At 42.7% G+C, this 26,229-nt stretch overlaps 1 protein-coding gene across 1 annotated transcript; it reads left to right on the top strand.

The window, feature by feature from the left end:
• Positions 1–23,724, top strand: GOLPH3 (golgi phosphoprotein 3). The gene is made up of 4 exons (XM_035100355.2): positions 1–519; positions 13,206–13,337; positions 16,332–16,446; positions 21,658–23,724. Exons 1-4 carry the CDS (start codon positions 277–279, stop codon positions 22,080–22,082), a joined length of 915 nt encoding a protein of 304 aa, XP_034956246.1. The 5' UTR covers positions 1–276; the 3' UTR covers positions 22,083–23,724.
• The last annotated feature ends 2,505 nt before the right edge of the window (positions 23,725–26,229 follow it).

The raw sequence follows: 26,229 nt of genomic DNA on the forward strand, positions 1-26,229 counted from the left end.
GCCACATCCTCCGCCGCCGCTATAGCTGCTGGCGCGTCAGCCCGCGCCGCCATATTGGAGGAGAAGGTGCTCCTGCCGCCGCCGCCGCCACAGGGGGAGCCAGGCTGGCCCAGCTCCTTCTCCCCCGCTCCCTTCCCTCCCTTTCCCCTCCCTGAGCTTCGGGCCGCCCCAGCTCCCGCCAGAAGTGGGGGAAGCGGAGAGAGCGAGCGAGAGCGGCAGGGAGGCCGCAACCCCAGCCTTTCCAGCAGGGCCCTCCCGGGGCCCCCCGCCGCCGCCATGACTTCCTTGACCCAGCGAAACTCGGGCCTAGTGCAGCGCCGGACCGAGGCCTCTCGCAGCGCCGCCGCGGCCGACAAAGAGCGGGCGTCCGGGGGCGGCGGCGGCGGTGGGGGTGGCGGAGGAGGCGCGGAGGAAGAAGGCCGGCGGGACGAGCAGGGCGACGACGAGAAGGGCGACTCCAAGGAAACGCGCCTCACGCTCATGGAGGAAGTGCTGCTGCTGGGCCTCAAGGACCGAGAGGTGCGGGGCCCGCAGCCCGGCGAGCGGGGAAAGGTGGCGGGGTGGGCCCGGGAAGGTGGGGTGGGGTGTCTGTGAAGTGAGGAGGGGACATGAAAGGCCTCCCTCCCCCCAGGGTTGCCCTTGTGTATGTGGGGCGGGATTGTGAGGACAAAGTGAGGGCTGTTGTCGGTCGAGGGGCCTGGAGGTTGCTACGGGGTTTGGTGGATGTCGGGGGGGGGCTCCTTGGCTGTGTGTGGTTGTGTTGTGTTGTGTATGTGGTTAGGGGTTAGGTAGGCCGGCGTCTCTTGACACAGCTCCCTCCACACACACAGAGTGAATAGAGGTTGTCCCCAGGGCTTTGCATGCTGCCTTTCACTGCCACCCTAAAAACAAAATAAAACGAAGGAGACACAAGTGTTAGAATGAAAGTTTTTTTAAAAAAAATTGCCAGAAAGCCGGCAGGGAAATAGAAGACACACACTCCCTAGCATGCCATGTTGCCTGCAAGACAACCCCTTCCTCCTACCTGGTCCCCCACTGCAGCTTTCAGTCCAATTCTCAAACTGCAATATATGGCAATAAATCAGATAGGAGAAAGACAGAAGGAGAAGGAGAATCTTGCAAGGAGAACAGGATATGAAGATGGAATAGAATTTGAAGGTGGGCATCAGCCACCGCCTTCTACCCAATTTATGTACTGGGACATGCTAGTTGAGTGCTCATAGTTTTATGCTAAGTGTTTTCAGTATAACTTTTCAGGTATGACTGAAACTGAGGCAGCTAAAGGTTTTAAGGTTAGATGTAAAGGGGGCTTAGGGAAGGTGGGGGGGTGTCAGCAAAACTGGAGGAGGATTTTCTGGTGAAAAGCTTTTGGATTTTCTGGGGTAGGAGAAACAGCAAAGTTGGATGAAAACCCCTCAGCAGAAGTTGGCTTAGGGGCATCAAGTTTCTTAAGAGCAGAGGTCCATGTAGTTGGACTTTCTCAGACTGGCATACTGTTAATAGCTGGTTTTTTGGAACATTTCTGTTTTGGAACCGTGTACTGACATACCGTAGTTGGTATGTTGCATTCTAAGCACCTACTTGCTAGTGCCATAACAGTCGTCTGAGAATTTCATATAGTGTTCCAGCTGCAGTACATATGGCTATTTAGGAATTTAAAAAAACACCTTTCGCAAAGTTAAAGTGTACTTCTTTTCCAGAAAAACACATGACTCACAGGGTATGCTTATAAACATTTTACATAATTTAAGAAACAAACTTGGATAGGCAGAATGGGTTAGTTGACATACTACAGGCTTATTAGTGAGTGTAGTAGTATTATCTTGAGCAAGATACTCTCTTTAGGATATCTAGTAGAGGAAAAGTTTGTAAACGTGCTGCAGATTGTAAGGTGCTATTTCAGAATTTTGCAAAGTAATGGAGCTCTGGTTTATGTTATGGGTACATTTGGCCAAGAAAGGGAATGCTTTTATCAAATGCATGGGTAATTTTTTTTAATGTGTAGAATAAAACTTACTGCCTTTTTCATGATAGCTTCTACATATTTTGACCCCACAGTGTATTTGCATGGGCTTACATAAAGGATCATGCTCAGATGCACTCTTTCCCAGAGTTCCTTAATCTTTGGAAATGTCATCCACTGTATCTTGGCCGCTGCATGTTACCCTATACAGTGGTACCTCGACTTACGAACGACTCGACAACCGAATTTTTCGACTTACGAATGGGGGTAATGGCCGCGCGCTTACAAATGTCTTGACATCCGGGGGGAAACTGTGGCGGTTTTAGATGCATTCCTATTGGAAATTGCGTTTCCAATGGCATTTTTCGACTTACGAAGGTGCCTTCGGAACAGATTGAATTCGTACGTCGAGGCACCACTGTACTTCATCTCCAGGCTTTGTGGGGTTTCTGCTGTGGTTTTTTATTAAGTTTTATTAAGTTATGCTGAAAAACATGTTACAGGCTCATTAGAATTTAGATTAGAGTTTTTAGGTTGGATTATCTAAACTGGGGGAGGGAGGCATGTGCAAGTCTAAGGAGGTGTTTCCAGTTGTCAGAGCATAATTTGATGTCTGGATGCAGCCATTGCAAACTTCTCTAATAAGCAAGATTGTTGTGGTTGGTGTATTCTGAGTTTCAATTAACAATAGTGATTGTAGTCCAGTCCTCAAAGTACTGTTTGTTCTGATGAATATCAGATAATAGTTGTCAGTCCTTTGTGATCACTTCCAAATTTTGGAACAAATACTGTACTTATTTTGCGATATAAAGTCAAGCTTTATTGTTGCAGACTATTTTGACAGTGGAAATATATGTGTACAGTTCACATATGGCACCCATAGCATCTTGATATTTATAAAATCATTTTTATTTGTTTCTGTAATGTCTTATGCAATGTATCCTCATTGATCTTCTGTTTTTTCAGATTTCTTGTAGTTGAGGGAAGCCACAAAGGGGTGTGTTCAGAGAAAGTGTGTTAAAAAGTGAGACTTAAGAGGTGTAGATACAATACGTAGATGTTCTGTTGAACTAGGCCCTTTAAGCTTCATGGCTAAGAGGCAACCTATTAACCATCTTTCAGTTGCCCTAAGCTCCTTGCTCCTAATATTTATGGCCTAAATCATAGGTAAATAGCCCAATATGAGCTAATCAAAGATAAACCTACAGCTTGAGCCAAGCACATTCTTTATGCCTTCCCCATGCCGTATTTTGATTGAAATGAAGCTCTTCCAAATTATATGAACTAAATCTCCAATGAGTTGCATCTTCAGCAGTGGGATACCCCAGTCCCCAGTCTGACTTGTGTACTGTAGGCTTGTAATACAAATTTCTGTTGGATAAAGTCCAGTAACACCGTGGGGATTTTTGAAGGCAAACTTTCCATCATCTTTGAAGAACTACTAGTCTATTATTTCTTAAAAGACACACCAGTTGTGGCACTTTGTAGGCATCAGGTCCTCATCCTAGTGAAAGTGAATTTACAGTTTGCAGGAAACTGATGGCATTCTTTGGAGCGCATGAGAGATGCACAGTGAAGGGTATGTAATTCTTTTCTGCTGCTCACATATGAACCCTTTGGTTCATTAACACTTGACTAAATGTTGCAGCTGTACCAATACTGAACAGTATATTAATAACAAGAAGCAACCCCTTCTTGCTGGAATAAAATGACCCTAAGGAATGTCAAAGCAAAGTAGAAGTAAGAAAGCCTTCTGTTTTGTTAGTATCTCTATAAAAAGTAAAACTGACTGACTTTTGAATAACACAAATGCCTTTATAACATCAATGATACTACTGTATTACATGTTTGATTGTACAGTAATACCTCGGGTTACGAACGCGATCCGTTCCGGATCGCAGTTCGTAACCCGAACGCGATCCGTTCCGGATCGCAGTTCGTAACCCGAACGCGATGGGTGCCGCCATTTTGCGCATGCGCAGATCGCGCGCGCGCTGCTTTTGCACGCGCGCGCCGAAAACACTTCCGGGTTTGCGCAGTTCGTAACCCGAACTCTTCGCAAACCGAGGTGGTCGTAACCCGAGGTACGACTGTATATATGCTTTTTAATTGCTTTAATATTTTTGTTGAAGGCAAAGCTTTAACAAAGCTGATGATGAATAATGTGCACAAAACCTTAGACCAGGCATCCCCAAACTGCGGCCCTCCAGATGTTTTGGCCTACAACTCCCATGATCCCTAGCTAACAGGACCAGTGGTCAGGGATGATGGGAATTGTAGTCCAAAACATCTGGAGGGCCGAAGTTTGGGGATGCCCGCCTTAGACACAGAGACTTGTCGCGGAGATGAATTTCCCTGTAATACAAAAAGTTACAGCTTAGCCATATCTTAGCAACGCAAAGATTTCCTTGCAGGTCACAGCCATAAATTCCTTCTGCTGCTGAGCAGAAGGAGGGAAGCTTTTTGCAGCTCCTGGTCATGGTAATGTGCTATCATGTGTTAGTCTGCACTGACCCCATGAAGACTGAACCAGTTTTTCCTCTTTCCAGCAAGAAATATATACAGTGGTACCTCTACTTACGAATTTAATGCGTTCCAAACGCACATTCGTAAGTCGAAAAAATTTGTAAGTCGAATCCCATAGGAAAGCATTGGGAGAAAAAAATCGTAAGTCGAAGCAACCCTATCTAAAAATTCATAAGTAGAAAAAATCCTATCTAAACAGCATCCAAGATGGCGGACGGAGCTCCATTCGTAAGTATAAACATTCGTAAGTTGAGTCATTTGTAAGTAGAGGTACCACTGTATTTGCAGTACAGTATTTCTTAACTGCAGCAACTACTATGCAAACCATAGCATAAGATCAGATTAATAGACACATCATTGACTCATCAAGAAGAATTGCATTGGTCTTCTTGCTATTATACACAACCTTTTTATTTGGCTTCCATTGTCAAAAGAATGAACAGTGAAAAGATATAAAGGTAAATATTTTGCTTGTTCTTGTTATAATGGTATGGGGAGAGAATTGCTTTGGAGAAGAAAGTAGCACAACTTTTGTAAGAAGGACAATGTCCCAAAGATGACAGAAGGAGTACTACTACTTTGCATTCAGATAATGTGTTCTTCAAACACCAAATTTGTGGGCGTTGGATTAAAACTGTAATAAAATGGATCAGACAAGTTGGGGGGTGTCTTTCTGAAAACTAGATAGCCGCTTCCCTCAGAGTAAGGTGGTTCTTAGATAACTCTGCTTTCATCTGAGAGGGACAAACGCTACAGTATTGCAGGGTGGTGGGGGTTGCCAACTGTTATTATTTATAGTGCTATCTGTATGCATACAAAATAATTGTGACAGGTCCTTGCTTACCCCAAGGGCTTACTACAGGAAGTATGCACAGGGTACAATAGAGGAAGAATATATGATTACTTTAGTTACACATGCTTTGGCTTAGTTATAGTCAGGGTGGATAAAAATCAATGATTTTTTAAAAAAAAATCAAAAAAATCGGATTTTTTTTATTTAAATCGATTTTTTTGATTTAAATTGGATTTTTTAAAATAAAATGCTTTTTGAGGAAAATATATTACCACCCAAAGGTTATTCCATCATGAAATAAAGATTAGTTTTTTAACTATGTAGAATAAGGTTGTATATGTTTAATTTTGGGGCTAAATGAATTCAATTAATCCATTCACAATGTCATGCTCTTCCAGAGGTTTTTGTAAGATTATTGGGCAGTTTCTCTGCCTACAAGATATTATCGCAGGTGCTTGGTTTACTTTTGCAGTTCTCAAAACTGAATTTGACTCAACAGAGATCACATGCCTCTTCTTCACAGCAAAAATGTTATAACATGAACAGAGTTGAGAAAAAGACCTTAATCCTATTGTTCTACAAACCTATGAATACAGAAACAACCCCTTCAGTGCTAAGTTTCAAGAGGTTCAGTGAATAGAATAGAAACAATATTTTTCTGATTGTTTGGAGTGGACAGTATTTAAGTTTTTCATGTGTAGGCTGGGCTGACAGTCTAAGTTATATATATATATATATATATATATATATATATAGATAGATAGATAGATAGATAGATAGATATATAGATATATAGATATATAGATATATAGATATAGTTTTTGTTTAGCCAAATTAGTTAACAAACATGGATGTTTGTTTAAACAAATAACATATGCTGTAATGTTATTGTTTCAGTTGAATAAATCTATTTAAATTGTTATTATTAAGGTACCGTGTTTCTCATATTATAAGTCATGTCTTATATTAATTTTTTCTTCAAAAAAACACGACATGGCTTATTTTTGAGGGATGTCTTATTTTTTAATAAAGTGCACGCGGGCGCTGTTTGCCGGGCTTGTCAAGCCCAGCAAACAGCGCCCGCCGATCTTCGGTGACAGGCGGGGGTGGGCGGAGAGCGGAGAACGATCTCCGCTTCCCCCCCCACCCCCGCCTGTCACACAGCACAGGTCGGCGGGCGCTGTTTGCCGGGCTTGTCAAGCCCAGCTAGGAGCGCCCGCCGATCTTCGGTGACAGGCGGGGATGGGGGGAGAGCGGAGAACGATCTCCGCTTCTCCCCCACCCCCGCCTGTCACACAGCACAGGGCCGAAGATCGGCGGGCGCTGTTTGCCGGGCTTGTCAAGCCCAGCAAGGAGCGCCCGCCGATCTTTGGTGACAGGCGGGGGTGGGGGGAGAGCGGAGAACGATCTCCGCTTCCCCCCCACCCCCGCCTGTCACACAGGACAGGTCCGAAGATCGGCGGGCGCTGTTTGCCGGGCTTGTCAAGCCCAGCAAACAGCGCCCGCCGATCTTTGGTGACAGGCGGGGGTCGGGGGAGAGCGGAGAACGATCTCCGCTTCCCCCCCACCCCCGCCTGTCACACAGGACAGGTCCGAAGATCGGCGGGCGCTGTTTGCCGGGCTTGTCAAGCCCAGCAAACAGCGCCCGCCGATCTTTGGTGACAGGCGGGGGTGGGGGGAGAGCGGAGAACGATCTCCGCTTCCCCCCCACCCCCGCCTGTCACACAGGACAGGTCCGAAGATCGGCGGGCGCTGTTTGCCGGGCTTGTCAAGCCCAGCAAACAGCGCCCGCCGATCTTTGGTGACAGGCGGGGGTGGGGGGAGAGCGGAGAACGATCTCCGCTTCCCCCCCACCCCCGCCTGTCACACAGGACAGGTCCGAAGATCGGCGGGCGCTGTTTGCCGGGCTTGTCAAGCCCAGCAAACAGCGCCCGCCGATCTTTGGTGACAGGCGGGGGTGGGGGGAGAGCGGAGAACGATCTCCGCTTCCCCCCCCACCCCCGCCTGTCACACAGGACAGGTCCGAAGATCGGCGGGCGCTGTTTGCCGGGCTTGTCAAGCCCAGCAAGGAGCGCCCGCCGATCTTTGGTGACAGGCGGGGGTGGGGGGAGAGCGGAGAACGATCTCCGCTTCCCCCCCCACCCCCGCCTGTCACACAGGACAGGTCCGAAGATCGGCGGGCGCTGTTTGCCGGGCTTGTCAAGCCCAGCAAGGAGCGCCCGCCGATCTTTGATGACAGGCGGGGGTGGGGGGAGAGCGGAGAACGATCTCCGCTTCCCCCCCACCCCCGCCTGTCACACAGGACAGGTCCGAAGATCGGCGGGCGCTGTTTGCCGGGCTTGTCAAGCCCAGCAAACAGCGCCCGCCGATCTTTGGTGACAGGCGGGGGTGGGGGGAGAGCGGAGAACGATCTCCGCTTCCCCCCCACCCCCGCCTGTCACACAGGACAGGTCCGAAGATCGGCGGGCGCTGTTTGCCGGGCTTGTCAAGCCCAGCAAGGAGCGCCCGCCGATCTTTGGTGACAGGCGGGGGTGGGGGGAGAGCGGAGAACGATCTCCGCTTCCCCCCCCGCCTGTCACACAGGACAGGTCCGAAGATCGGCGGGCGCTGTTTGCCGGGCTTGTCAAGCCCAGCAAGGAGCGCCCGCCGATCTTTGGTGACAGGCGGGGGTGGGGGGAGAGCGGAGAACGATCTCCGCTTCCCCCCACCCCTGCCTGTCACACAGCACAGGTCCGAAGATCGGCAGGCGCTGTTTCCCGGGCTTGTCAAGCCCAGCAAGGAGCGCCCGCCGATCTTCGGCTCTGTCCCCCGATGGGCGACGGCTCGGGGAAGCAGGCAGGGAGCTCCTGCTTGGTCCCGCGCCTTCGCCTCTCGCTCGGTCGGGGCTACACGACATGGCTTATTTTCGGGGTATGTCTTATTTTTCACCAACCCTTAGAAATCCTGTCATGGCTTATTTTTTGGGGATGCCTTAAAATATGAGAAACACGGTAATGATTATTTTTCTCCTTCCTAAGTACAACAGTAAAGTTGTCCAAATATGAATGATTAACCTATTAAACTGGGGATAAAAAACTAATATGAAAAGTTGTTATTCTAAAAATCTTCATCTACTTGCATATTAAAGTTATACCAGCAAGAATTAGTCTTTATGTAGAAAACTATGATTTAAATCAAGCCTTACTGACTAGTGATTTAAATCGTGATTTAAATCGTGATTTAAATCAGTTTGATTTAAATCAAATCCACCCTGGTTATAGTAGGGCATCCAGGACTGGGGCAAGGGTGTGTGTGATGATGATGAATTATATATTGCTTAATTGTCAAAGTGGCTTTTAGGCAGATTACAAGTATAAAATCAATTACAAAAAATATCTGTACACATAAATAAAATACACAATAAAACATTTTTATCAAAACGTTAAAATAAATACCCACAATTTAAATGTACACTAAATTAAATCCTTTAAAGAGTTAAAGCAAAAATTAAAACAGAGCCGGAGGTTCAAGTCAGGAGATGCTGGGGAATTGCTTGTTTAAACAAGTGCGTCTTCAGTACTCTGTGGAATGCCAATACTGATGGGGCCTTTTGTTTTTCAGCAGGAGCTCATTCTACAATACTGGTGCCGGAAGTGAAAATGTTTACCTCTGTGTTGCCACATACCAATAAACATCAGGCCATAGCAAAACTAACTGGGTTTCATTGTTGATCTTAATGCGCTTATCCAAAGGCTTCCTAGAAATGATGGGGTTTGGAGAAGGATTTAAAGGAGATAACGGTGTCTGCACAGAGGCATTCTTTCTGGAAGGCAGTTTGGGACAAGAGGCAGCAAAGAAAACTGGACAGAGTCATTTCAGGGAGCAGGAGACCTTTGGATGCTGAGGGAGGTGGATCTGGGTGAGCGAAGGTCACATGCAGGGATGTGTTGGGAAATAAACACAGAGATAAGGATGGACAGAGTGGGGGCATGAAGGGTTTTGAATGAGCTTGTAAAGCAGGGGTCAGCAACCTTTTTCAGCCATGGGCTGGTCCACCGTCACTCAGACCATGTGGTGGGCCAGGCTATATTTTGGAGAGAGAAAAAATGAATGAATTCCTGTTCCCCACAAATAACCCAGAGATGCATTTTAAATAAAAGCACAGATTCTACTCCTGTAAAAACATGCTGATTCCCAGACCCTCCGTGGGCAGGATTGAGAAGGCGATGGGGCCGGATCCGGCCCCCAGGCCTTAGGTTGCATACCCCTGTTGTAAAGCACCTGTGATTTGGACAGGAAGCCAGTGGAAGAGAGGAATTGCCTCTCAGAGTGAGGGAAGAGGGGTATTATTTTCACAGCAAAGTGCTGAATAGATATGACAGATATGATTGTGTGTGTGAGAGAGAGGGGGGGTTAATATTTGAGTAATTTTAGTGTAGTTTTGACTCAAGTTGGGAGCTTGAAAGTTGTTATTCAGCTTGTTACTCAGATACACTTTGCTTCCCTAATCTGTATTTGCCTTATTTTTTGCTAATGAAGCATGTCTGTGTAGCTGTGTGATCAGTGTGTTCTTAGTTTATGGCTCATAGTAAGTCAAGAGAGCTAAACCACAAATCCAGGTTTGTATGACACACTGAACTATACTTAGCATAGTACAGCAGCAAAATGATTGGAGAGAAGTAAAGCACCTGTGTTATCCTTCTTGGAAGCCTGAGCGCTTGCATGTTTGTGCTAAGTAATGGTTTGGGTTAGTGCGACGTGTGAACCAGACATTTGTGTCAAAAATGAACTCCAGTTTGCTCAGTGGGGCTTTATTCCCAGTAAGTGTGCATCAGGTTGTAGCCTTAGTGCATGCATTTGACCTACATTTAATAAACAAAACCAAAGTACACTGTTAATTTAGTGTGCTGTATAAATATTTATATTTATTTTCTTACGTTATATCTCAACTTTATTCCACCATGAAACTCATGATGGCATACATATAATTACTAAGTGGTCACTCAGCGATAGCTCAAAAGTTCCTCCAACAAAGAGAAGTACAGTATTTAAACTGAAATATTTGAGTTGGTGACTGTTAGTTCCTCAGATTAAGATTCACTTTTACTTTGCTGGGCTATGACATTTCCTTTCTCATCATTTTTAGGTTGTCTTCATGAAAATTAAGACTATGATGCAGACCGCTAATTTTGCAGTTCATGTAATTCTACTGCTTGCAATTTCATTCCTAACATACTGAATTCTCCTAGTTAAGACAGTCCTAATGTGGTGAGAAGATTCTGTGGCAAAGAAGCCACCACTTCCTAAGCTGCCCTGATATCTCATGCCAGTCAGGGCAAAAGATGGAGGATGGATTCCACCCCCTGTCATGGCTCTTTAAAATTTCCCCTTCCTGCTCCACCATTGACTTTAGTGAGAGAGTTAATAACTACAGCAGCTCCAGGGTTGTGTCTGGGAAATGAGGGGACTTTTGATTAATTGGATCCAAGGCCTTCCCTGACACACTACCTTGGAATGCCCCATTTTCAGGTCAGTCGTCTGTGGAGCACTGCTTTATAGCGACAGTGGCAGACCTGGCAGAGCGCCTGCAGACAGTGGCAGAAACTGAGATTAAAGCTAGCAGCTAAATGGCACCTTAAACCTAGGTTATGGACACAACAACGGAATATATAGGCACACTTTTTTCATAATGCAAAGCTGAAAATGAATGAACTGCAACTAAAATAAGTTCATTTTTCACATAGTCTAGTATTTCCCCTGCCCACCCCCATAATATTCTTAAGAGGGCCTCTTCTCCAGTCTTCAGAGAGTAGCTGGAAGTGGGGAGGCAGAAAAAGGTCCTCTTTTCCTTCCACACTGCAGTTTTAATCTGAAATCATAGGTGCAGTACTGCGCCCAGAGCTCCGAAACTGCTCGCGCTGATGAAATTCCTTGTCTAAAAATGTGCCTAGAACAATGGGAGTTTTGAACATTGCCTGCAGACCTCTCTGTTGGTGAAAGTGGTGGTCCACAACATCTGATAGCCTTTCAGATGTTCTCCCAGGGAGTTTAGGATTGCTTACTAAATGCATACTTTCTTTTAGTACATATTCCAAAATTTGTGGAACTTGTACAAGTATATCCCTCTCAGTTCACTGCAATTTTGTAGTGTAAAAATCAGTAGGAAATACATCTCCCTTTGCACCTCTTCTGTGGAGGGTTAGGGGAGCCACCAGAACAGATTTGGGGTGCAAACGGGGTAGTTGCACAAACAGAAATCCTTACATTGATGACATAATTGTTTTAGCAGTATGTTGGAGTCTACTGTGACTTAACAGGAGCTTTTTCATTAATACTTGAGTTTTTGTCATTATGATTGCCTCTACTTTCTTTGTTTTAAACTTCCAACATAGAGCTTTCTGACCTGTCTTAATTTAGAGTCAGCTGTGCAGAGTCTTAATTGAGCATAGAGGTTTGTTGTACCTGTGGATTTAGGTAAAAGATTCAGCTTTTTGTTGTAATTAGAAATTTATGCTGTACTTGCTACCTAGGGATGCTGCGCTGTACCTGTCATCAATAAAAAAATAACCTAGCAGGTAGACTGAATTTGTAAATAATAAACTAAGAAACATTTTTAAAACCACAATAGTTTGAAAAATCTTTCTTTGGACTACAAGATAAATATGGAGTGGGATGGCTGGGTTAGAGGCAAAGTTGAATGAAGCACAGATGTGGCTCTTAGCTTTGTCCAGTAGGCTACATACATCCCAGCCTTACAAAAGTCTTTTTTTCTTTCTTTTTTTACACACATACATGCGCGCACGTGCACGCGCACAAACACACACCACACATGCAGACAAGCAAGAGGCATCACAATTCAATAACACATTCCATTCACGAAAAATGCAGTCAAGGAGGGTACTGAACAGCCCCAGTGAAATTCAAAAGCTTTCACATCTACAATATGTTGGGAAAATTCTCTTTTATTTTGACAGCATATTTGAAGGTGTACATACTGTACACTGCATCCAGAGTATTTTAATGTTTTGGTTTGAAAAGGAGGCATTTTGAAATGATAAAATGTTATTTTGTGGAAAGAGGGAAAGATGTTTTAAAAATTCCTTGGCCAGCATTGTAAGGATAATGTTAGAGCTATTTTGATAGTGTTTATTTTATTGGTTTAAGTTTCCTTCAACCAGAATAAAGTATTTCAGCATGTGAAGTTTTGTGGCTTTAACTCTGCAAATTCTGGTGAAGCAAGAAGTATACCAGTTTCGAAGCTTCTTTGTTTTTACTGAACTTGTGATTCCTGTAACTATTTATCATAGAATTGTATAGTAGGAAGGGTCCCCAAGGGTCATCTAGTCCAACCCCTGCAATGTATAATCCTAAGCTTGGTAAAATGAACCATTTGAAACAAATTTTGAGATGTCTTATAATCATTCAAGACACTGGTCCAGGTCACATGTAACTCTCCACCAAACCATGACTTAGCACAAAGAAACAAAACTATGGATTCTCGGAGCAAAGCTTTCAGCCGCTGCACTCCTACTGCCACACTTTACAGGGCTAAGACATGGTTTGACTTGGAATTACATGTGAACTGAAAATAAAAGTCTGTTTTTCAGCTCTTAGAAAATAGACCCACTTCATTCAAACTAGACTGCCTAAGTTGAAAGAAATCAATATTTTAACATTTTGAAGTTCAAAATCTCTGTAAAGGTGAATCACATTTCATGAAAGCTTGTTAGAAAGCTGTTTTCACTATACTTTAGAAGTCAAAAAAGGGGGAAAAAGCTTGGATATGTTCTTCAGTATTTAGTTTATTCTTAAATTATTTAGCTACTTTGGAGCATGTGAAGAGGGCAGGTTTATTTTTCTTCTTTTTGTCTGAAAGTGTTATAATGAATATCATTTATTTTTACATGGATAAAAGAAAACTTACGGAGACTTCTTTCCCATCAGGGTTATACATCATTTTGGAATGACTGCATTTCTTCTGGGCTGCGTGGCTGCATGTTAATTGAATTAGCACTGAGAGGGCGTCTTCAGCTGGAGGCATTTGGAATGAGACGCAAAAGTTTATTAACTAGAAAGGTAAGAATCGGAGGGTAAAATGGCATGTAGGTCTTAAAAATTATATCCCATACAATTCTTCAAACTGTACCAAGCCTTTTACATACTCATTTCAGTATTTGTAAAGAGATGGCAAGAATGCTTGTATCTAATCAATTTTAAGTTCCTTAAGCCACATATCTAATATTAAACATGTAGTGCTTATGCAATTTGCTGAATCCAGGGCCAACTATGGAGATAAATCAGTCTATGTTGCTCTTTGTGGTTGATTTTGTTGGCATTATGTGAAGGCGATTTATTTTTTCTTAGGAGATCTTGTGATGAAAAAATGTTGTTGTATGGGCAGTCTGCCCTGTCAATATTATCTTTTGCTCACCTTTTTTAAAAAGCATGTTTTGAAAGGTTTCCACACTACCTCGGTGTTTAGAATTGAGTCTTTGTGTAAGTAGACAGTTACTGCTTATGTTCAGCTGCATTTAGTTATGATTATCTTGAAATGGATCTGCTCCCTTCCCCATAGAGTTTCCAAGATTCTGTGGTGTGCCAGAAATGCAGGAATGTTCCTTGAAATACCAAGGTTATATAACAGCTTACTTGACTGTTTCTAGAATATTTTACATAGGTGATTTTAAGGAGAGTCAGACCTAAAAGCTACGTTATTTATTGGCGGTGAGTTGGAGTTTAAGGAAGGAGGTTGTGAGAGAGCAATTGTCATGAACTTTGGAGGAGTTTTGGGAGGAGGAGTGTCTGGTGAATGTATTTGAGGGGTTTTTCTTAATAGATATTTTGTGGGTTGGGGGGAGCTTTTTTAAAGTCAGGATTTTTTTGAGCTTTTGGGGAGAGGTGTTTTGAGGCATCATCATCATCTTCCTCAGGTGCTGACAAACCCAAAACCCAAGAAGCAGTGACTGTTTCCACACTAGAGCAGAAACTGAAAGTGCTGGACTGTTTGCAAGAAGGCATGGGTATGTGTGCTGTGGCACACAAGTTTGGCAGGAACGTGTAGGAATGTGTCCAGCATCCTTGCCATCATGATCTGGGAGAAGGAGATCTGGGCAGCAGCATCTGTGAACACACCTGCAACTGCCAAGGTCACCAGCCATGTGCTGGTTTTTTAAAGGGTTTTTCTAGGGTTTTCAGAAGTTTAGAGGGTGTTTGCAGGCTTTTCCAATTTCCAACACAGTATCACATATGCATGTGGTGCATCAGAACATAACCCCCATGTAAAGGTGGGGGGGGGGCTTGCCTGTATAACATCCTTGTTTGGTTTCCAAATTATTTTTTACGGTTTGTAGGTTCTGAAAGCTTTTTCCAAAATAAGTACTAACATGCTGTAACCTTGTACTAAATTGGAGTCACCATGAAGAGAAGACATTTGCTTAAAATGATACATTATGCTTTTAAAAAGCTTCAGCCTTCATATTTAATTTTTGTGCTAATCAATTGAGTTGCTCATACATGGTAGCAAAGTGCATATTATTGGACCACATATACTGAATAAATAATATGTATCTAGGTATATTAAAGCTGGTACTACAAGAGTTAGTCATACGCCGAATACATCTGTTGAAATCAATGGACAATTAACGTCCACTAATTTCAATGGGTCTGCACTGAGCATGTTTTAGTTGGATTATCCTCCTATGTTTTATGCTTAGGCCATTCTTTAGAAACCAAGTTTCTATTGAACCTCTGACTGGATTTTATTCTATGCATTCTGGCTGATGTGTTCTTCCATCTGATGATATAAATTTCCCTCAGTGTTGTGAAGGACTTAATAAACATTCATTAGCCAGGCCTTAATAGCCAGATACTGGCTTCCCAGAAGAATTGGAGCTCAAGCAGTGAGCACAGATCTAATGAGAGAATTAGCATTTCTAGGCTCCAAATAATGATGTCTATTAAATTTAGTATTTTGGCATTTTTTGTTGCTGTCCTCCATAATACCGGTATAAATTTATAGTGAGCTTGATTGTTGTCAAATAAAATGTCTGTTAAAGGAATTATTTCATTATCAAAAATTATTTAACAGACATTTAATGTGGCTTTTATTGGAATTATTGCTTCTGTGAAGCATGCTGATTATCTCTATTGCCACAAAGCATATGTTTAGGAATGGATTGTTTATTGACAGATTGGCCTCTCTTAAGTATTATGTACAGAGGGCCAGGGAACAGAAGACATTCCAGGCAAATCTCCATGACTTTGTTAGCTGTCCATATGCAAGGGACTTTAGGGTGGCAAGGAGATTATTATTTTTCTCCTGTCAAGGGAGGTGATACAGGTTCATATCTGCATCACCTACAGCCTTTTAGGGAACTAGAACATCCTGGTGAAAAAGGGTAACAGTGGTAATTTATACAGGTTGATAATCCTAGCTCAGAGCATTCTAATTATGAATAAAAATAGCAGTAAAAATACAATGAATCTATTTGGTTGGTTTTTCATTTGTTGCCTGGATATTGTATGTAGCTCTCTTGTGTCTCTCCATTGGTACTGTTTTTTCCTGTGCAGCAGCTTTGGAAGTTCTAGTGCTTAAATTGGAGAGCTCTTTTATCTCTCTGTATTTATTTATTCTGGGCATTGTTTGAGGTAAATGTGACTTTTGCAGGCCTCTCCTCCATATGCCCTGTATGCTGTGGTTTCGGGTTGCAACAGAAAGTAGTATGCCATTAATATAATGTATTCTTCATGAAGTAACTACTTGTGTAAATAAATAAGGATGCTAATGTACCTAGAGGGAATGGTCAGGACATTTATTTCCTGGTTGACTTGAATGGGGTGGTATATATGGAGCATTGCCTTCCCATGGATTCAGATGTTTTACTTTTCAAAAGCAAGATACTTGGTTTGGTTTCCAAAAAACAATGACATTGGTTCAAGAAGTGGGAATATTCCAACACTGAGCCTCGATATAAAAAGTAGTACTGAGGCACACTTTTTCTCCACTTGGTGCTTAAAGATTTAAAAGCAAAAGTCTGAGGTGATGGAGTGAACTCTTATATTTCCTATCAGGTAATCTGCAAATCAGATGCTCCTACAGGGGATGTTCTACTTGATGAAGCTCTGAAGCACATTAAGGAGACACAGCCTCCTGAAACAGTGCAGAACTGGATAGAGCTGCTTAGTGGTAAGATAAATCTTTGGAAATTAACGTTTTTTAATGTTTAACAAACTTTTGGGCTGCCATGCGTCACTGGTTTTAAGGAGCGAGTTTTCAAGCATGGGGCTTGATAAGTTCCTTATCAAGTGATGCCTTCTGTCCAAATTATGAGTAACAACTTTGGATGCTGTGAAGGTCAAATTTAAACACCAGTGTTCCGTTAAATCAATTTGGGGATGGCAGTGTTGGAATGGTGGAAGGAAATGCAGTAGTTAATGTTCTTGCTATCTCTGGAGTAGAATTAAGCTGCTGTCTAGCACAGGGGTCAGCAACCTTTTTCAGCCGTGGGCCGTTCCACCGTCCCTCAGACCATGTGGTGGGCCAGACCAATTTTTTTTTTGGGGGGGGAAATGAACAAATTCCTATGCCCCACAAATAACCCAGAGATGCATTTTAAATAAAAGCACACATTCTACTCATGTAAAAACACACTGATTCCTGGACAATCTGTGGGCCGGATTGAGAAGGCGATTGAGCTGCATCCGGCCCACGGGCCTTAGGTTGCCTACCCTTAGTCTAGCAGCATACAGGATCACCAGGTTTAGATTCAGCAGTGGGAGGGTAGGGCAGATTTGGTCAGTGTTGATTACTTCATGAAATCTTAACATACACGTTTAGTCAGATGAATTGCGCCTTTTGTATTTTGACTTCCTAGATCACGGTATGTCTGTACTTGGCTCTTATTTCCCACTCTTTGTTCTTTTTATACTAATATTCTTCCATCTTCATTAAATATCCTATGTCTGCAGCATGTTGATTAGTAGTAATGTTCATGTAGTCAAGTTAATTCCAGTGAATTCAGTGGGAGTTAACTCCCTGGTGAATGAGTTTAGGATTGCATATTTATATCTCAGTGACACATTCCTGTGTTCCCTCCTGCTTTGGCTGTTCGGCAGTAGAGAGGAAGAACAGAGAGACTAATGAAAATGAGAGAAACCTGGAGCTTTTCTGGCAGAGCCAATGTTTTCGGTTTTCAAGAAAATCAGAGTCTGTGCTTGAAGTTCATTTCTTAAATTAAGCAATTTTAGCAGTGCAGCTGACATTGTAATAGTCATTCAGAGAGGTGAGATGAGCACTGAATTTCTTGTTGAAATCTGAATTCAGTTTGAACTGTTGTCTAGCAGTTACCGTACTTTTTTGTGTACTGTATAAGACTAGGTTTTTTTCCCTTTAAAAATAATGTCAAAAATTAGGGGATGTCTTATACTCTGGGCCATCTCCCCCCATTTTCTTAAATCTGAGTTGCCCCAAATAGATGGAAAAATACGGTATTTTGTGCTGTTTTAACTGTTTTAGTTAGTTTTATTTTATTTTGCATATCACCTTGAGATACATATGCAGAAGGTAATTCGTAAATAATTTGCTTCCTGTCTTCTTAGCCCTTCCAACCATAAAATGGGGTTAATACAATTGTAGATAATACTAGCAAAATAGTCTAGTTGAGATCAGTGAGAGAATGCTTTTAAGCACTTAGGGAAAACCCTATTTTTATGCACTTTGCACAATTCTGGTTCCAAAATTAGAGTATTTGGAGATGTGAATGGAAGAGAGCCAGAAATGAAGATGAGGCACTGATATTTGTGTGGGAATTTGGGGCGGGGGTGGGGCAGAGAAGCTGCCTGGGAACAAAGAGAGGCAGGGATTGGTACGAGGTCCCCTACCTCTGACTCCTGGAATCCATTTGAGTTCCCTGGTGATTTCTACTGAACACTAGGCTCTATGCATTTCCAAATGTACTCTGTGGGTGTGTTGTGCTTTTAGTTTTAAAACCTGCAATGCCCTTGTGCAGAATTTTGAATCATATTTCCATACTTTCATTCCTTTATGTGTGACAGACCCCCAAATCATTATGCTAGAAACATTTCTGCAGATGGAAATGTTACCCTAGTTCCCACTGAAGTTCTCACTCAAAGAATAAATAAATTTAGGTCTGTACCACTTTAGACAGTGGTTAGGGATCTCATGATTGAATGTTCTCCCTGCAATCCCCTCCATATATAAATGTAGAAAATCAGGGGGAAGGATTCTAGCCCAGTCTTCTCCCTGACATGCTATCTTTCTGTGAGCAGGAATTGATTTATGTATCGGTATAGAGTAGCCATACCCACAGTCTGAAGTGGTACAGACCAGGTATGGGCTTACCGCCTTGATAGGAACTAAACTTGGACTCTCATTCAGTTGCATGTTGTTCCTTCCTAGCATCAGCATGCTGGCAGGAACTTCTTGAGTTAGTTTCCTTTTCAAAGCCCATCAGCTTCCTGACATGGTTTGACCCTCTTGGGCCAGCAACGTCAGCAGACTTCAGCCTCAGGGTGGGACTGCTCCTTGCAGTGGGCAATAATGGCCTTTCAAAATGACACTGATTCTTTTGCAGAATGTTTTTTATTTATTTATAGCCCATCATTCGCCAACGGTCCCAGAATTTCAATATAAAATAACTTTAATTAAAACTGTAACAGCACTAAGAGTACAGCAGAAAGGACAACATTCACTTAATCTCAGTCCATCATCCCCAAAGGCACAGAGGTATGCTTTAACCAGCTGACAGAAATCATACTGCGCTATACCTCATACAGGAGCAGCTGGCGGGGGAGACATTCCACAGCCTCTAGGCCATCACAGAGAAAGTCTTCTCGGCATGCTGGTACTGCTAACAGGAGTGACATGTTTGCTAAACATGTTCAGTCTTAAAGCAAACTAATATGATATTTGATAGAATATTCTGATAGCTTTATGTACCATTGCTTCTACGTATCATAAGAAAGTGAGTCCTGTAAAACATTTACACAGATCTCCGAAGTGTTACAATTTCTGAATGCAAAATAGTTGTCTGAATTGCTTGTTCAGAGTTCCTTGTAGTTAGGAGGTTTGGTCACAAGGTGTCGCCAAGCTACTGTGGAATATCAAAATGGATAAAAAACAATCTATTTTAAATGTTCACTTTATTTTTGCTGGAGCAAATATGCATTTCCTTCATTGCTTGTCTTAGGGTTCACAACACCTTGAGCCAATGTGTGCCCTACCTATGCCTTCTCTTATAGCACAGAGTATATTGGGGGGCATTTTAGAAATATTTTGTTCATGAGACTAATTTGGTTGGAGGTTTTCATTTGGTTGGTGACTTTTTCTATGGTGTCATTTAGCAGGTGCAGGTAGTGTCAATAGAAATGAAATTTTTTTGTTGGCACCCTTTTACCTCGATGGACAATGGAGTGCGCCTCTGTGGGTGAAGACAACTCATTGGAGAATCACAGCACCTGCTGTGGGTGCAGAGATTGGTAACTCGTAACTGCTGCCTCCTGCATTGTTTCTGTTGCATTAACAGTACCAAAATATCTTCCTTCAGGACACAAGCCTGGGTAATATGTATGGAGGTCCTGGGCTCCCCAGATGGCAAGACTCCCTCTTGCCCTTGCTGATGTGGTCCAAAGGAAAGCAGAGCAATATGTTTGGCACCAGCTTGACTGCAGAAGCTGCTGGAAGGGAGTGCACAAGGCACCCCCAACTGTCTTAGGGACTCACTCTGGATTTGTAAAGGGTTTATTTCTTAGCATTTTCTTCCCGTAAAGATGTCCTACAAGGCAGCAAGTACGGATTTTTCTTTGGGGTTTACTTCTGAAGCCTTTTTCATGAATGAGTATAGTTGCAAGACAGTAAAGGTTTAGGATCAGAGTTCTCCTTCTCCCAGCCCCATCTGTTCCTCAATTCCCTCTACAGCATGTGCAGTACAGTATATGCCTTTTAGGGCTGTGCAATATATCACCATACCATTGAATACCAGTTTTAAAATAACATTGTGGTAAGTGTTTCAACAAGACAATATACCTGGTGAACAAAAGGAACAGCTTTCCAGGGGGTAGCTCAGCTGAAGGATACTTTACAGATACTTTGCAGAAAATTTGCAGGCATGGTGTCTCCAGCTTTGCGTTCTTCCACCACCACCGCAGGGAACCTTGTCAAGGCCGTAGGCTGCTGCTGGGAAGTGTGGTGGACCCTCTGTAGCCGTGGGGAGGTGTGGCAAGACCCTTTGCTGCTGCAGGGAAGCGTGGCACACCCTCCACCGCAGTGGGGAGGTGCAGCAGGATCCTCTGCTGCCACAGGGAGGTGCGGCAAGGCCCTCTGCTGCTGTAGATATGTATGCCGCTGTAGATATGTATTGTGATATATCGAGATATCATGATATTTAGCTGGTGATATATTGTGGTGTTTTCATCAGATATTGCCCAGCCCTACTGCCTTCTTGACCGTTGGACCCACTGTTGGTCCCATCTGCTCAATCTGCCAAAGCATGTCTTCACATGCAGGGGAAGTCCCTAGCTCACCAAGGGTTTGAGACCCATCGACTACTTTGACCTGGTTTAGCTGGCCGGTCAAAGCTGTTTCCCGGGGTGTGGCCACTGTTGCATGCTGACAACTTCTAGGAGCCACAGGTGAGACCTGAGTACGGGGTGTGGAGCAGAGGTAGACAAACTTCCCCAAAAGGAGCTATATGTGTCCTCTAGCAGAGGTATTAGCCATCCCTTAACACCCCATACACTTCAGAAACATGCATAGAATAAACTTTAATTGAAATGAAGATTCTATCCTCAGTGCACTCCAATAAGACAGATACCAGTTTATTTCAGAAGCTAGCAAGTTTTTTGAATGATAGGAGACTGTTGTTTTTCCATTTTGTTTTTCATTCTAGTTTCAATAAACAGGCAACTGCCCTTCACATTTTTCTTCAACTTTCATAATAAAGCTTTTTTAGTATTTGGCGAATATTCCAAATAATAGCTTTGATCCCCCACTCTTTAGATGGTCACCATATTTGTCTCAACACAGCTCACTGTAAGCAGACATGGTACAAATTGACTGCCTTGTGCAGAAAGTTTTTCTTGATATTAGAATAGGTGACAAACTTCTTTGGGGGAATAGTTTAGGGAGTCATTCCTTGTTAGCTAGTTTGCAAGCATGGAACTCCTCAACCAAAGTATTATTTGCAAGCTGCTCTGTGGATCATCTTTGCAGCTGGTCATTAAGTGAAGCATTCTTTCTATATCTAACGTGACAATTAATACTGCATCTTTGCCTCTGTTGCTGTGTTATTGTGTCCTGTTTTGTCTTATTTACCCTTGCTAACCAACAGAATACCAGCAAAACATTCAGGGGGTTGTTTGTTCTTTTGCCTTATTTTAGGTGAGACATGGAATCCATTAAAATTGCACTACCAGTTACGAAACGTACGTGAACGATTAGCCAAAAACCTGGTGGAAAAGGGGGTTTTGACTACAGAGAAACAGAACTTTCTCCTCTTTGACATGACAACACACCCTCTCACCAATAACAACATTAAGCAGCGCCTCATCAAGAAAGTTCAAGAAGCTGTTCTTGACAGATGGGTGAATGACCCCCACCGCATGGACAAGCGCTTGCTGGCTCTCATTTACTTAGCCCATGCATCAGATGTCCTTGAGAACGCTTTTGCCCCCCTTTTGGATGAGCAGTATGACCTAGCCACAAAGAGAGTGCGGCAGCTCCTGGATTTAGACCCTGAAGTCGAATGTATGAAGGCCAACACAAATGAGGTCCTGTGGGCTGTAGTAGCAGCCTTCACAAAATAACTGTAATCAGACTGCTCAAGTGTTCTTTTCCCCATTTCATGTCAATCAGTTTATCTTCTATTGACGATTCATGTTTTCCGTCATCCTGTACCTCTCTTCATATAATGAAAATCAGCTCTTGTTCAAGCTTTTGTTCATGGGAACGGTAGGTGGTGTGTTCTGTTTCTCCGTTTCTGTGTGTGTGTCTACTACAGGATTCTGCTGGTTCAAGAGAGCTTCCTGTTCTTCAACATGCTTGACTGCCACATTGACATTCTGTTTCGTATCAGATCTAAGTTACTGTGTCTAGGTCTTTACTGTACCCCTCTTTTTTCCACTGGGATGGTTTCATGCAGAAAGCACTTCCCAGGAGGGAATCGAGCATCTGGTTTCAAGTTGATCCAACTGTATCATCTGCCTCAGCGAAGTGCAGCATTGTATCCTTGGCTAAAATCACAAAGGCATGTTGGAACCACCCAAAGTGAGCCTTTTGGAGTGCAGTTGAACAGGTTCCGTTAAATCATTGAGGGTTATTTTGGAACCTCACACAGAATCCTACTGAAATGGAGTGGTGATTGGTGCCACAGCAAAACCTAGTAGATTGCCCCTTTCTTCCTAGACATACATGTGGAAGTGATCAAACAATTTCTAAAGCAGAAATATCCCCAGATCGACTCAATAAATAGTTCAAGCCATCTCGTGCATTTTGCTGTTCATGTAACTCTTTATTGAGTTTTTGTTTGTTTACTTAAAAAAATAACTGAATCCTAAGGCTAGTATCAAAAAGTCTGGTTGTTTTGCAAAGGGGTGGGCTACATTCCAGTGTGGTCTGTATATAGAATTGTATATTAACACTCAAGCACATTTTAGTAAATTTCCAAATTTGAATTAGTTGTGCATCTGGCTTTCTATCATTTGCTTTCAGCCACTGCCTCTTGGTGGAAAGATGGGCCTCCTATAATAAAGGGTGTGTGTGTGTGTGTGTGTGTGTGCGTGTGTGCGTGTGTGCGTGTGTGCGTGCCTGACCTTTCCTATGGAGTTTGTGCCATCCAGGTACAGTCTTCTTGTATGTTGCCTTTATAACATTTGTTGTATGATGAGAACATTTTATCATCCCCCCCTTTTTTTGGAAGAGGCTTGTGATGAGTACAGTTCTTGGTTGCAGACTTCAATTTCTGTTTGTACACAAGTTAAAATTGTGTCTCATGCCATTAATCAACTTAACACTTAAAAAAATCAGTTGTCAATCTTAACAAGTGTTGCATGTAAATTGTTAGCAGGTAATTACTACAGTTCAACCAATTACGACTTCTGTAGTAGGAAGCTCTACTATGTTTTAATTTTTATATACAATTATGCTGATTAGCACATTATTGTAAAATATATAAACTGGCTTTTTAAAGTTTATTACCTCTACCATTGCTTGTTCTAGCTCCATTCACAATGTAAATATTATGCATTGAACAGATTAAAGACTGACCTTTTTGTTTTGAGTAACAGAACACACTAATAGTGGAGCAGGTATGTAGAAATTTTTGGTTAACATTGAAAGCAGAAATTAATAGATGGCGTTTAACTGTAGTTGAAATTTAAAGGGACCCCCAATCTGTATACTAGCTTTTTACCTACAGTAAATAAACAATTATCTTGAAAGTGCCTGAAACAGAGCAAGCATGTAATTTTGCATTTTCCGTTCCTAATTGTGAAAAGCACCGTGATGTATGATGTAACCGTGAATTCTGATTAGTACACTTGAGGACGGATTTTTTTCACTACCAAGAAAGCCTACAAGTAGTGTGATGTTCATGTCTGCTTGTATGAGCTTTCGTAGTGATCAGACCATGGCACCTCCACAAGGGAGGACATGATCACATCTATATCTGGGCCAAAGATCAAATGCAGTGTGGGGCCCGAAACAAACTGGGAGAGCCCTAGTGTTGCCATGGAGGACACCAGGTCCAGAGCCTGTGAGGAGGGGGCGGCATCAGCATGGACATTGAAGTCCCCCAAAACCAGTAGGTTAGGGAACTCCAAGGCCTAGCAGTCCACACTAGATATGAAGATGAAGGCAAAAGTTGGCTCTCTATTCTGAGGTTTTCCCCCAGCCCTGTATAGTTTAGCAATGTTGAAAGAAAGATCTGGAGTGATCTTGTGATTGGCACATAATAAAGTTTCTTTTGCTTCTGCAGATACTGGGACATGAGAAGAAGAGGAAAAGTATCTTCCCTCCCTGCCCTCCTGAGAGAGATTAGGTCACAGTCATATCTAGGATTTTCCCCCAGCCCTTCTTTCCATTGTACAAATTCTGTGATATATCTGTGGAAGTGGGGTTACAGATTTGACATCTTTGTGAATTGTGGATATCTAAACCTAAATGATTTAAACACACACACATGAACACAAACACGAACGAACTCATCTCTGTGGCAGACACACAATGCCTTTGAGTTCTCATTTTTGATAACAAGAATTATGGAGAGTCAGTTAGGACAAAGTATTGTTTCAGACGTAATCCAAATGATAAAGAAACTATACCAACTATCCAAATAAGGATTTATGTTCCAAACAGATAAATCATGATTTGTGCAGTTTTCCACCTCTCTTGTCTTACCTGAAAATCTTCAGGTGCTACACGCCTCTGAAACTCTGGGTTGTTTGGGATTTAATGTAAAACCATAATTTGCCCAAATTGGTTTGCAACACAATGCTGCATTGTAGCTTCAAATCCTGGTTTGGCAGCCACTCAGAATCCATGGTTTGGCATTAATTCTAAGGAACCATCTTTAAAATGTGTGAACCACTATGTTAGTGGAATGCTGGAGTACTGTAGAAGAAAATATAAATCACATGGAATACTGGCAGGGGGAGTTGTACACTGTGGCTTCTGGAAGCTGTGTGCTGATTCCTAGTGTTGCAACACTTAGGAGGCATACTGTTCACTTTCTAAAGCTTATCTTTCCAACCATGTGGGCCAGAAATCTGTTCTCTTACAGTTACATATATCTGAGGTAGATACTAGGTCTCATGGCAGAGTTCACATTCTGAAATTCATTATAAGATGGCGATGAAATAACCAATTGCTTATGAATGCTGACATATCTGAAGCAAGCCTTGAGAGAAACAGTTCATTTGGGAAAGCTAAGAATAGTTTATGGGAGTTTCTGCTTTTAGTGGTTTTTCAGACTGTGGTCAGCACTATGGATGAAAGTTTAGAAGTGTGTGATAAGTGCTTGGCATTACTGCGATTGGCAGGTTTTGAGTTCTGCTTTGCATTCTTCATTGCACTGTCTTTGGAGTCCAGGAACTCCGCCAAAATCTTTGAAACGCCTTTCTCTTTAAGTGCCAAGGGTACTTAAAGATTTCAGGAAATGTGCCAAGGCGTGATGGTGGGGGAAAGTCCTGATGGTATGTGTTGACAACATTATCCTTATTGAGACTGCCCATGGGGTTGTTTTCCCACATAGTCTTGCAAAATGTCAGACACCAGAAAGCCCTGGCCTTTATCACATCTGCTAGAATAAGCATCGCTCCCTGCATTCATCACATGCCTGATGGTAAGCTAGGTGCAAATGGAGCCTGGGAGGGTAGCACATTTTCTTTTCTGGGAGACCATTTCACTGTGAATAAATCACAGCCGGAAGAGTGACACCTTGCTATATTTTCCCCTTTGTGCTTTGTTTTCTAATCTGTTCCTTGATAAAGTTAGTGTGAGGGAAAAGATCAGAGTTGAAATGAACCATATACCTATTTGTCCTGGCCACTTGGTTCACATAACAACCATTCCTAACCCACCCACCACCTATGAAAGCTATGCAGTTTAACGTAGCATCACAGAAGATGCCTGCCGGGTGGTTCACATGATTCATGTAAATGCTGTAGCTGAAGGCACTAGCTCAGTAAACTAGATGATACATGTGAAGCACTTTGAATGCTTGAAAGTTTTCATGTATTAATAAGCATAAATACAGACTAGAATTTTAAAAAATTGAGGGTTTGTATTTGAAGTGAATTCTTGTGTCCTGCCCAGAGATTGATACGATTTTATTTAGGGGTGGCATTCCAGAGATACTGGGCAAACAGTCTTCACAAAAAGGTTCCTGCCCCAGTACTCGCCAACCTAACAGCTTTCACTGGTAGATAGGGCTGAGTGATATGATGTTGAAAACCA

Source organism: Zootoca vivipara, chromosome 11, assembly GCF_963506605.1.
Source record: "Zootoca vivipara chromosome 11, rZooViv1.1, whole genome shotgun sequence".
Lineage (NCBI taxonomy): Eukaryota > Metazoa > Chordata > Lepidosauria > Squamata > Lacertidae > Zootoca > Zootoca vivipara.